This window comes from Aethalodelphis obliquidens, unplaced genomic scaffold (genome assembly GCF_003676395.1).
Source record: "Aethalodelphis obliquidens isolate GAN/ISIS:26980383/991018 unplaced genomic scaffold, ASM367639v1 scaffold52, whole genome shotgun sequence".
NCBI lineage: Eukaryota > Metazoa > Chordata > Mammalia > Artiodactyla > Delphinidae > Aethalodelphis > Aethalodelphis obliquidens.
Window position 1 is genome coordinate 13,146,820 of NW_020837996.1, and position 13,071 is coordinate 13,159,890.

Below are 13,071 nucleotides of genomic sequence, written 5' to 3' on the forward strand. Positions count from 1 at the left end.
TCCCTTTGTAGTCAACCTCTCCAGCACCTCAAATACCAGAGAAACACTCATCTGTTCTTTGTTCCTATAGTTTTACGTTTTCCAAAATTTCATATAAATGGAATCATGTACTATGTATTCTATTGAATCTGCCTTCTTCGACTTAACTTTCTTTGAAAATCATTGATGATGTTGCATGTATCAGGAGCTGCTCTGAACATTTGCACACAGGAGTGGGATTGCTAGGTTGTATGTCAAATGTATGTTAAGTTTGTAAGAGATTGTCTAGCTGTTTTCCAAGTGGCTGATTATTTGTATTCCCACCTGCAATGTGTAAGAGTTTTAGTTGCTCTGCATCATCATCAGCACTTGAAATGGTCAGCTGTGTTTTTGTTTTGTTTTATTTGGGGGGCCTCGTTCAACATATTTACTTGTGTACAATTTTAAAGTTTGGAGACCACCTACCTTTGGGATGTGGGAGCGTCACATTGACAAATTTCGCATATACAATAGTGAATATGTGGATCTCACACTAACTTAGACATCTATCTTGCTTACTTGTTTGCTTATTTATTTACATTTGCACGCTCCAGTTGATTCACACTATTTGCTGAAAATATTATGCTTTCTCAAATCTACCAGCTTTCTACCTGTGTCAGAAATCTTTGAGCGTATTTGTGTGGGTTTGTTTTTAGATTCTCCTATTTTATTGATCTATGTTTCTGTCAATACTACACTGTCATATTGTCTTAATGGAGTTTCCGAGTGAGTCTTGAAATTAGGTAGTGTGAGTCCTCCAGTTTTGTTCTTTCCTTTCTAAATTGTTTTGTTTATTCTCGTTCCTTTGCTTGCCATATAGACTTTAGGATCAGCTTGTTCATATCTACAAAAATCCTGCTTGGGTATTGATTGGGATTACATTTTTAAACTTTATCTGCAGATCAATTTGAGAATTGACATCTTAACAATACTCACTTTTCAAATCCAGGAACTTGGTGTATCTCTCCATTTATTTTTGCTTTTGGCTGTGTTTGTGTGAGTGTGTGTTACTTTAAGAGGAGAAAAGAGGCAGAAAAGATAAATAAGCTCACTATTGTAATGGGTTTTCTTCACATTTTGATTTTCTGCCAATCTGCCTATTAGTTTTCACTTTGCACAGTCCTTAGATAGTGGCTTTTTTATTCTTTCCAGGATGGTTAGTTGTGATTAGCAGGAGAGAGAGCCTGTAGTAGGCTTACTCCATCTTGCTCAGCATTGAAAGTCAATTGGTTTTAGTTTTGATTATCTAACTGCTTCTTGCATGGTGATGCCATGGGTTGTGGAGCACCCAGAAGTGGTTTACTTGCTTTTTTTCAGTTTGAATAGACCAACAGTGACACAGCTTCCTGAAGGCAGGCTTGTTGGATGGGTGTAAAAGATGTTTTCTACATAAAAGTTCAAAGCCTCATGGGGGCATGAGGGTCTGGGAGAGAGAGTAGAACACAGAACCATTGTTTCCTTTTATGTCCAGTAACATTTATTTCGATTCAGGAACCTCTTCCTTTCTTGACAGTGTCATGATGTGTCATTTAAAATAAAAGAAATGAAAATTGATGTGACAGTTAGCAGAATCACCAGGGTCTGTCTGGGAGCATTTCTTACCAGGCAGTGCCTTGCTGACAAATAACAGGAGTTAGCATATGACTCTGGATCTCACAATATTACCATTTATTTAGCCCAAAAGAAAATACAATTTCCTGTGTCCAAACACATCTCAGCTGACTGATAAACTCCAGCACCTTCCAATCTGTGTTATCTCCCCTAACTCTTAAGAGGGCTGATGTAGCTTCATCTTCTAATAGAGATAATAATCAAATTTTCCATTTTATCTCCAAGAATCGGAAATCACTAAGTGTGTTCTCTCAAGCACAATGTAAATTGCCTATTTTATTTATGGCCAAGTTTTTAGGCCGTTTGCAACATAGAGACATGTAAAAAATGTATCTGATCCATTTTCTGTTCTCTCGTTATATAATTCACAAGCCTTCAAGTTAGCTTTTATTATAAATCAGGATGTTATGCTAGAGATCCTCAGACTAATTCTTCAATAAAGCAGAGTGTGCTAGAACAGTCCAGAGCACTGACTAAAGTAATCCACTGAAGTAAATTTCACCTACAGTTATTTGATATACCTTTAGGATATTAATATTCTTCTGTTAGAATAGAAGTTTGATTCTGTGCTTCTCATTCAGAAGTCAGCTCTACACTGACTTCTGAATGAGATAAAAATTTGTATATTTGTGAAACCAGGGAAAATATTTAAATTTTTTGCTGGAGGATTATACTTTTCCTATGAAGCTATTTAATGTTTTTAGCAGGTAATATTTTGCAAGTCGTATTTTAAAATTGCATAGCCAAATTAAGATGTATAAATCTCAGCAAGGGTTGGAAAAACTCAGGGACTTCACAGCGACTGAAGTGTGTATTTTATCCACAAAAGTAGGCAAGTATGTGCAGAAATCCAATAGGCATACCATATTGGATATCCATTCATTCATTATTTGTGCCCTAGGACTGTGCTGGCTCTCAGGTTGCAGATATGATTAATACATAATTCTAGTTTTGTTTTTTTTTTAAAGCCCTCAAGTAGGGCATTGTGAACTGATATTAAAATAGAATGGTAATTATCCTTTTCAAATGAATATTTGGTCCTTCATTTAGTCGTTCAAATGAGGGTGAAAGAGCAATTACATTGTACCCGTAGGCCTCTAATGGAGAGAACATGTCACAATATGTATGTAAATACTTTGTTCATAATTTATAGCTTTTTGTAGTTTACAGATTGCATTTGAGTTATATATTTAATTGTCATAGTAATCTTTTGATAGATCAGGGATATATTAAAAGCCCATTTATAGTTAAGGAACTGAAGTGAAAAGAAGTTATGTAAATTTACTCCTAGAAATAGCTGGAAGATGCTGGAGCCTGGGACTCCAAGACCAGTGCTCCCTTTATAACAACACACAGTTTCTCCAAACGAAAGAGCCTAGCCTGATGATCCAGAATCCCCAAAATTCTCATGAAATACTAACTGAGCTAATATTTTTTAGATAGGTGGGAAGCTACATTAGTCTCAGTATAAATGTTGCCTCCACTAGGAAACTCACTTTGATCAGACGGATTGAGATTCTCATTATAAACTCTTATAACTACTACTGTAATAAATTAACCACTTTTTACAATTGTATTTATGTTCCACCTAAAACAATCCTGGGTACCGCACTTTAAGACAAATTAATTATTAAATAATTATTTCTTACCATCTTTCTTCCTGAATAATGTATGATAAATTTCACAAGGATATGCTCTCTTCACTTCTGTAGATACTGTGGTGCCCGACACATAGTGTGGGCTCAGTAAGATTGGGTTTAGTAAATTAATATTTGCCTATATGTGAATAGTATATGTTTTTGGTATTTGGTTGTGTATACTGTGAATACTGAAGTGTTTGCCTGTCTCCCAAGTCCATTTATGTACAAAATAACCCTTTTTTTCTTTTATCTTCTCAATTTCACAGGATTATACCTTGACAATGTACTTCCAGCAAGCTTGGAGAGATAAGAGGCTGTCCTATAATGTAATTCCTTTAAACTTGACTCTGGACAATAGAGTGGCAGACCAGCTCTGGGTGCCTGATACTTACTTCCTGAACGATAAGAAGTCGTTTGTGCACGGAGTGACTGTCAAGAACCGCATGATCCGGCTGCATCCAGACGGGACGGTCCTTTACGGCCTCAGGTCTGTAGCGTCCATTTCAAAATTGAACTCTTCCTGAACACACTAGTTACTGTTGTTTTTTTTGGAGGGGCATATTGTGCTGTTTTTCTTAGTCCTCCTTTAATTCTGCTGATAAGCCGTTAAACCTCCTAGTCACTAGACATCTGAGAGCTCAGTGTTCCATGTTTACAAAGGGACTTATCCCAGCTAAGCCTAAGTTTTTCTGAATTATCTTCCAATATCAGCTGCTGATCCTAAAGCTGCTTTCTTTTTTTTTAATTGCTTAAATATTTATTGTTAATGGTGATGATTTTTTTATTTCCAAAAGAAGTGAAAAATTTATATATTATAATACATATACACACATATATATAACACAGTTGTGTCCTTTGTCTATTAACATTAGATGCATTAGCAAATTTCTGTCAATTTTGTATTACCATTTCACTTCAGTTGACAGAGAAATTTTAGAAATGATGCCACTTTGGATGTTCTTGTAATAGTTCAAACAGGGTATGATAGAGGCCTGAAATAAGCTATGTCAAGAAAAATATAAATAAGGAGGCAAAATGTTTATTTATACTGAAGGGCAAAACAATATTTTTTTTGGCTCATAAAGCTGCTTTCTTTAAGGAGTAGGGATAAACAATATCAAAATAGCTTAGACACAGGGTCTCTTTAAAGTGGAAAAAAATTATGAGTGCCAAATCCTTGTTTGAATGTGGCAGATATTCTGTTTCATAAATTGTTCCTGAGCTCTATGAACTGGGTCTGGTCCTCTGAGAACAGGAAGGCTTTTTTTGCCCTCTTACCTCCAAGGAGCAATCAGATTTGCAAATAAATAGCCATCATCTCAGGTTTATTAATAATGAATTTACACTATTAAATGTACCTTTCTATCAGAGAAGAACTGTGGTGCTCTGCTCTTTGGAGGATGAATTGTGAAATATGACAGTGTCTTCTTTTAAAGTTTATTTTGTATTAGATGGTTCCCTGGAAAAAAAGATGAAGAAAAAAGATATCTGTCTTACTCTGAAAACATTGCAATGTAAAGAATTCCTCTCCATTATTGGGGAAGACTCTCTATTCTGAGATGTTCAGTTGTCTCTGATATATTCTGTTTTACGTGAACATGTGGTGACTTTTTCATAATAATGATAATAATACTATTATTCATTTATTGAACACTTGTTAGGGGTCAGACAGTAGGGAGTACACTCCATGTATTATTACAGTTACAATAACTTATAACAACCTCATAAGTTAAAACTGTTATGATCTTTATTTCAAATGAAGGCTGGTGTAACTTGTCTAAGATCACAGAGAAAGTAAGCAGTGAAGATGGGATCTGAGTCCTGTTCTAAGTTCAGAGCCAGAGCTCCTAACCGTTACCGTAGGTTGCCTCTCACTCCCATACTTTTCTTATCTGTTATATCTAATTTTCATTATCTGCTGTGTTCATCGTTCCTGACTGGTGCATTGTCTTAGATCCTTATAAGCCAGCTTCTTTGTTTGTTTATCCTGTTTGTAGAGAAAATGGCATTTGTTTGTCAAGGGAGGGAGAGACTGAGGCCAAGAGAGAGCATAGTTTGTACGCTGTGTCAGCCATTGGAAGTAAAGAGATGAATTGGATACAGGCACTGCTCGCATACAGGCCTTAGGGAAAAAGAGAAATAGCGGAAAGATAAAATAAGTTGACAGGCAGTGTCTGCAAAGACTCCACCAAAGTGGTGGAATTTGAAAGTACTTACGGAAAGAATTATCTTAGCAGATACATTGTGCTAAACTTATTGCTTGGAATCCACTACAATTTATTGCTTGTGTCTATGTTCAATAGTGGCTGCAATGAAAATATGGTATCACAAAGACCTTGATGAGATGGGGACCGCATGGGCAGTGGAGGAATGCAAAGAGGTTGTAGTTCACACGTTTTAAGAGTTAAGCACAGAAGGAAGTCAGAATCCTGAAGAAGGCAGAGAGAAGCACAGCAATAATGAGTTACTCATTTGGCAGGGAGTGAGCGGGGAGGGGCCTGGGAAGTAGCAAGTCTTCGCTAAGCATCAGACCCAGTGCTGGATACATTTTTCCCATCAAATCTTCACGGCAATCATGTAGACATTACATTGTGTTTTCCTTTTTTCGGTGATACCCACATTTAGACCAGAGAACCAGTTGTGTTCTCTTTGTTATACCTAGCACTGACAAAGCACCTACCCTGTAAATAAACTCAGTAAAGATTGTCAATGAATTCTGAATGTACATATGCAAAGTTGGATGGGTGGGAAAAAATCAACAATCAAAAGTCTTTGAGAGGGACAAGAGAGGGCCAATATCGATGATAAATATGGCTTCTAATCATTAAGCCAATAATCAGACAAAAAAAGGTGGTGGCTGTTCACTCTTGTCATTAAGACCGACTGGACACTATTACTGTAAATCATCACCCTCTCAGCCCCACTTCCAATAAGGGCTAATGGCAAAATGTGCAGGTTCCTGAACACATTTGACGTGCATAAAATTAACACTCCTGGACGAAAAAGAAGACTCATGGATTGTGACTGTTCTCTCAGTTGTGTAGTTAATCCTGAGTTTGAAATTGATAAGAGGTTTTTCAGGAAATTTGTAAATATCCCATTCCAGTTTTTACTGATAAATAGAACAGTTTATTTCACAGCTGAAATTTAGTGCAGGCCAGATATTCCTTTTCAACAGCAGAAGTTTCATTTGTAATAAAAAGTAAAAGGAATTCAATTAAAATTGCTGCTGCTGGATTGATTCAGATCTACTTAGTTCCTTCGCCTACTTACCCACTCTCCTACCCCAGTCATTCTCTGTTACTGATAGTCTGCTAAGAAATTTATTTTGTTTCTATGTTCAATAGTGGCTGCATTCAAACAGCGTTTAGAATAGTAATAGTATTAATATTAGTAGTTAGTACGCATTAAAGGACTTAGCCTGTACGTGTCACTGTGCCAGAGCATTGCTTATATTATCTCATTTAAAATTGACTTTATTCCTACAAACTGGGCGCTATTGGTTGGTTGGTTTGTTTTTCTGTCTTACATGAAGAAATTAAGGAACTTGTGTACCAAGTTACACAGCTACGGCACCGGAAAGTATAATAGTTTGAATACAAAGATGTTGCTCTTCATTATCATTCTGTCCTACTCCTTACGTACTGGCAAATGGAAATAAAGAATAGTAGAAATCACCTGAAAGCATGCAAGGGAAAAAAAAGAAGGTAAAGAAAAGTGATATGGAAACTGCTTGCATTAGATCCATAGATACAGACTTTTTTTAAATTTTTGTGGTACGTGGGCCTCTCACTGTTGTGGCCTCTCCCGTTGCGGAACACAGGCTCCAGACGCGCAGGCTCAGCGGCCATGGCGCACGGGCCCAGCTGTTCCGCGGCATGTGGGATCTTCCCGGACCGGGGCACGAACCCATGTCCCCAACCCGTGTCCCCTGCATCGGCAGGCGGACTCTCAACCACTGCGCCACCAGGGAAGCCCCAGACTTTGTTCTTGATTGATAGAATAAAGCCCTAGAGAACAGCAGTCCTGAGTCATCTATGGAAGATGCATCTTTAGGTTCTGAGAGTCACACCATTCCCAGTTTACTAAGGGATGATTTTTGCTGTGTGGAATCCTGGGGCACAGACAAGATCATTGCAAAGAAGTTGGTACAGGCAAGGTTCATCAGTCGGAATAAGGAGAATTGAAAGGCAATCATGAAGACCTAGACATAGAAAGCTGGTTCAAGGAAGACTTTAAATATAAGGCAGTGACCAATAAATTAGGTAGAACAAGTCCTCTGGGCCGAATGTCATGCATGTTCAAGGCAAAATCGTTTAAGGACTTAAATGCTTCTTCCGTTGAGATGCACAAAGATTGGCAGGGATGAGGGGGCTGGAGGGGAAGTCATTCAGAGAATCTGAGTAAGCTTCTTTTGTAGAGTTTTCTTAGTGAAATTTTTAGGTATTAAAACATATTAAAGATAAAGTAGTATGCAAAATATTAATGCTTGTTGTATTTCATGGTGGGTACATAGGTGTTTGTCATGCTCTTCTTTCAACTTGTCTGTATGTTTGAAAATTTCCATGGTAAAATTTGGAAAAGAAAAAATGGCCTAGGAATCTCTGGTTCTATTATCTAAGAAATAGCCCTCAAGATTGAAAAGTCTGAAGCCAAAGAATGGTATTTCTGATCTCTGAGAGGCAGAGAATTACCTGTATGTGACATGTACTTTTAGTAGCTGTGTCTGAAAACGAGGTCATCTCATCTCAGAGGATGCATACTTAGTGGGTGGGATCCATGACCATAGACAACCAGGCTAAGCCATAACCCAGGGAGGACTGGTCATAGCTCTACACTTGAAGCTCGGATAACCTCCTTGTGAAATCATCCTCCTGCAAGGATGTACCCATTGCTTTTGACTGTACAGCAGGAGCTCTGAGTCCACTCATGGTGAAACAGTGTGTTTGGATAGCATGAGTTTTAAGGATAGCGCTCAGCTAATTGACAGACTTGCATTAAGGTAGTTCAGAAAATGAACTTGGGAAGTTCAGAAAATGGAGATTGAGATTTAGAAATACGGGAAATGTTTTAGTTATTGCTGTTATAGGCTAGGTTTTAACAGTTTTCATTCTGATTGGATTTTTGTTTCCCCATTGCCAAAAACACGGATTAGCAGCTTACTCTCAGTTATTCCATTACTTTTCAGGTTGATAATCATTTTAGAAGGATAGAGTTCTGACGCTGTGCAAAGAGATGAATGGACACAATTGAGCAATGCAACCAACTTCCTTAACAAAGTATTATGATAATGGAACTTGTATTTTCGTTTGGACTTTTGTCACTGACCTCTTGTTGAACCTCAAGCATCTTCTTCAGGTTTTAATTTCCTCATATATAAAAAGGGGGGGATAAATTAGATAATATCATTTTAACAACCCAATCATCTTCTGAATCAAATGAGATCAGTGAATGTAAAAAATTTTATAATCTGACATCAGACTGGAAAGTGAAATTATGTATTTCGAGTAGCATAGTAATTGGTAGATAGTAAGTGTGCAGTGTTACTTAATATTTGATAAATAGATGGATGCTGGGGATATTTGATAAATAAACAGAAGGCTGGAACAGAGAAAGGTTTAGATATCAAGGCAGTGGTTTTATATTGTAGAATTTTACCCCAGGTATCTTTTCATGATTCTGTGAAGATACTCCTTCGTGTAGAACAAAAAGGACAAGAGGAGCACAAGTGAGCAAGTCTGTTGAAGAGAATGGGAAAGGTCTCGGTCAGGCATGTCTAAAATGAAAAAGGGGACTACTAAAATACTAAGAGGATTGAAACCTGCAGTGGAGCCAAGTATCGCCAGCCATCGCACTGGCAGGCTGAGATGAAGAGGAAGGAAACTAGATGCCTGGCTTGAGACCCAAGTGGCCATGACAGCATTTAGAAGCTGCCCTGTAGCCCCAAACCCAGTACCTCATTTGTAGCATGCACTCAGTAATTTCATTTAATCAAGCGTTATATAGTTTCTCTTAAACCAGGCCTTTCCTCTTATTCTCATCATGTCTTATCATGCATCTATTTTCTCAACCTTGTTTAAAGATCTGCAGGAATAATTAAGAAAAGTGATGAATAATGTTGTTTTTCAAGTCTAAGTTTGTGGCTAAAGAGCAATATAATCCTTAAATATAGATTCTTACCTTCACTCTTGGCTAGTTGATAACTCAGTTATACCAATGTGATCATAAAATAAAATACCTGCTTTCTTTTATGATACTATTTAGATATTTCTGTTAGGAGATATAAGTGGAGGTAGGGAAGAATATTTTCTTGGGATGAACCCAGCTGTAGAAGTGGTGACAGCAGACTTCTCATTGACTAGGCAGAAGAATTCCTAGCAATGTATAAAGCACATATTCCAAACAGATTATCTGTATTTTATTCCAAAATCAAATTGACCCAATCAAATTATTTTCAGAACACATCAAGGAAAAATGTCATAGAAAGTACAGGATTTCTGCTGATGAATTCATCTAAAGCACTAGCCAATAAAAATCAGGTTTAATCTGGTGTTGACATGCATCATAAAGAATGTTACATAGGTATAATTTAGTCTGTTATTTACTTAAAGTAGGAGATAATTATTAGATTTCAGAAAGCTAGTGATAACTACACTGATCAGAGAATTAGGAGAGCTGCATTCTAATCTTACATTTAGTAGTTCTTACAATTATTCATTTAAATTATTTCTAAATTTTATTATCACTCCCCAAATCTCAATACCTGTGATTTTGCTAATCTAGGACTTCCACCTCATTACGTATACAGCAGTATTTAACGTGATATTGCAGTGCTTTAGCAACTGTAGTTATCTTCTTGAAAAAGATCTTCTGATTAATTAAGAAGGCAAAAACAAAATCAGTGCACTCAGGTATATAGGAAAACCTGAATTATCAACTGATGACACCCTTTTGTGAATGTAAAAATGTATATTTTTTATGAAAATTTAGAATCTGAATCCCAATTGGACTCTATATGCTAAGTCATTAACATTATATCATAAGCATTTTAGCACATTACTAAATTGTTCAACAAAAACATGAAAACAAAACCTATTTCCTCTTATGAGATGTTACATAATTATTTTTAAACATTTAGAAAATACAGTTAAGTTATGAAAATATAGCAACCCTTAATCCTATCATACCTGCATCTTGCTTTATACTCTTCCAGATATTTTTCGAGTAAAAAAGCATATAGGTAATTTGTCATAAAACAGATTCACATTATACATACAATTTTCTGATCTTATTTTTTTCTTTAACCATGAGTGCACCATAAACATGTTTGCCATGTCAGTAAAACTCTGCTCACCATCATTATTCAACCATTATAAGACATATTTGGGATATATTCCTTTATCCAATATAGGATATGGTGTATGGCTTTGACATAAGGTGAAATATGTAGTTATTGCTATAAAATGCAGGACTACTATTTCACATTTACTTAATATTTTAGTGACAAACAGGCAAAGCTTTTTGCAACACAATTTGTAATCTTGTATTTGTGCTGTTGTAACTTGTGGTGTCATTAGCTAAATAAATGGCTCAGGAGATGTGCTGGTGCTGATTATTAGGACAGTTCTTATGGAAAGGGTGACTTTCTTACTCTTCTGGTAGTAGTTGACCCATCTAAAAATAGCTGTTTGTCTTTTGGTGTGAAGGGGCAGCCCTTGATTTCATATGTCTGTACACCTCCCATATGTAACATTGGGTCAGCAACATGTCACTTCTGATTAAAGGTTCACATTCTTAAAGAAAGATTCAGCAGGAAGCAGAAGGCAATCCAACCACCTCCCGCTATGTATGTTCTGTCATTGGGAAAATGGCAAAGGATAACGTTAGCCTGTAATGAATTTAGACAGGCAAGATTTATTAATTGTATCTTCTTCCTCTACTCCTAAAGCTTTACCACAGGGTATTCGGCAAGTGAATAACTGAGTAGCCATCTCACACTGAAATGTAATCTATTAAACATTAATATATCAATTTTTTTACTTGGATTTCCTAATTGGTTTAATTCATTTTCATAGAGATATGGAGTGAATGCATTTTGTCAAGCAGAACAACAGAGATTTTATTAAGAATATCAGTTCTTCTGGCCAGAGTGTGAGACCCTGTGCTCCAGATTCTCAGTCTTCTAAGCAGGAAAAAACACCTTCATCTACCTCCACCTCCGTGGGAAGAGACACATACATCCTCCTTAAAGAGCTGAAATTAATTTTTTTTTTTTTTTTTTTGGCTGCGTTGAGTCTTCGTTGCTGCGCGGGGGCTTTCTCTAATTGGAGCGAGCGGGGGCTACTCTTCGTTGCGGTGGGCGGGCTTCGCATTGCGGTGGCTTCTCTCTTGTTGTGGAGCATGGGCTCTAGGCGCGCAGGCTTCAGTAGTTGTGGCTCCTGGGCTCTAGAGCGCAGGCTTAGTAGTTGTGGCGCATGGGTTTAGTTGCTCTGCAGCATGTGGGATCTTCCCGGACCAGGGCTCGAATCCATGTCGCCTGCATTGGCAGGTGGATTCTTAACCACTGCACCACCAGGGAAGTCCCTGGATGAATTTTTAAAAGAAATTTCTTGCCCATTATTTTTCACTATAAAATAAAATTATTTATATGAAAAGTGAATGTATTTAGAAGTAATTTCTGTCATCTTCAAGTTCACCTTCTTCATTATTACAGAAAAGAAGAGGGAAGCTCAGAGAGGGAAGTGATTGTGCCTAACATCACACAGACGATTGATGGCAAAGCACAGAGCAGAATCCCAACCTCCTGACTCCTAATCCAGGGCTGGTTATTGTTCCTGCTGCTGGAGTCATTTGGTTACTTGCCGTCATCATGGTCTGACTGACCTCAGCGAATAAGTCAAATCCAAACTGGAAATAGCAGAATCAGAATTACACCATTAGGTGTAATCCAGGGCTCTTTTGGTTGCAATATTTTTGCTGGGTTTTTAGATAACAACATTTAAAGAGGAAAAGAAAATCTGCCTGACTTCTTTTTCTCAAATATTACTGACTCATCTTGTTCTTGTAATCAGTGAGTCTCCTTTACTACCCTAGTTGTCTTCATGTCCATTGATTTCAGTCCAATGAGAGCTGAATATGGCAGAACTGAAACCAAAGATACGAAAGATGAGTGGTCAGAGACTCCAGGGGTTTCAAAGCAGGAAAGACACCAACTGCGTTCCCAGTAAAGATATGGATCTTGTATTGAAGACCCAAAGAATGAGTACAGGGTGTCATCGAAGTGGGCCTTGTGTGCAAAGAGGAGAAGACCTGAAACCCCTGAGAACACGCCATTCATTGGCTTGCGGATGTATCTGTATACAGCATGGCTATACATAAGCGCATTCAGAAGTAGCACTAGCATAGTCGCGATTTCACTAGGAACGAACCCTCTGGGTCATGAGAGTACTGGCAGCATGGAGAGAAGCCAGATATTTATTTTGTTTTGTCTTGTTTTATTTTATTTTAAGAAAAGTATTTTCTAGTGGATGATTAAAACTGTTGCTGTTGTATATGTGTTTGTGTGTGTATATGTCTCCATTTATAGGTATAAATATGCATATGTATTCATTTATAGATTTGTATTTGTGTGTATATGCATATTATATATATATATACACACACACACATATACCTGCAAAATTTTTTCTGTTTGCTTTATATTAAAAATAAAGAAAACAGAAATGACTCCATTAAATTAAACTTGAAACCATGCCTATTATCCTCACTATTAGTTTGTCTTCCCTATCCTCACTATTAGTTT

At 37.2% G+C, this 13,071-nt stretch overlaps 1 protein-coding gene across 1 annotated transcript in view; it reads left to right on the plus strand.

Moving 5' to 3' along the window:
- The window catches only part of LOC113608295 (gamma-aminobutyric acid receptor subunit beta-2-like), a 141,870-nt gene that overhangs the window by 96,783 nt on the left and 32,016 nt on the right, over positions 1–13,071 (plus strand). Inside the window, exon 4 of the mRNA XM_027084424.1 lies at positions 3,536–3,756. Within this exon, the coding sequence (XP_026940225.1) occupies positions 3,536–3,756 (221 nt within the window). The remainder of the gene's footprint in view (positions 1–3,535; positions 3,757–13,071) is intronic.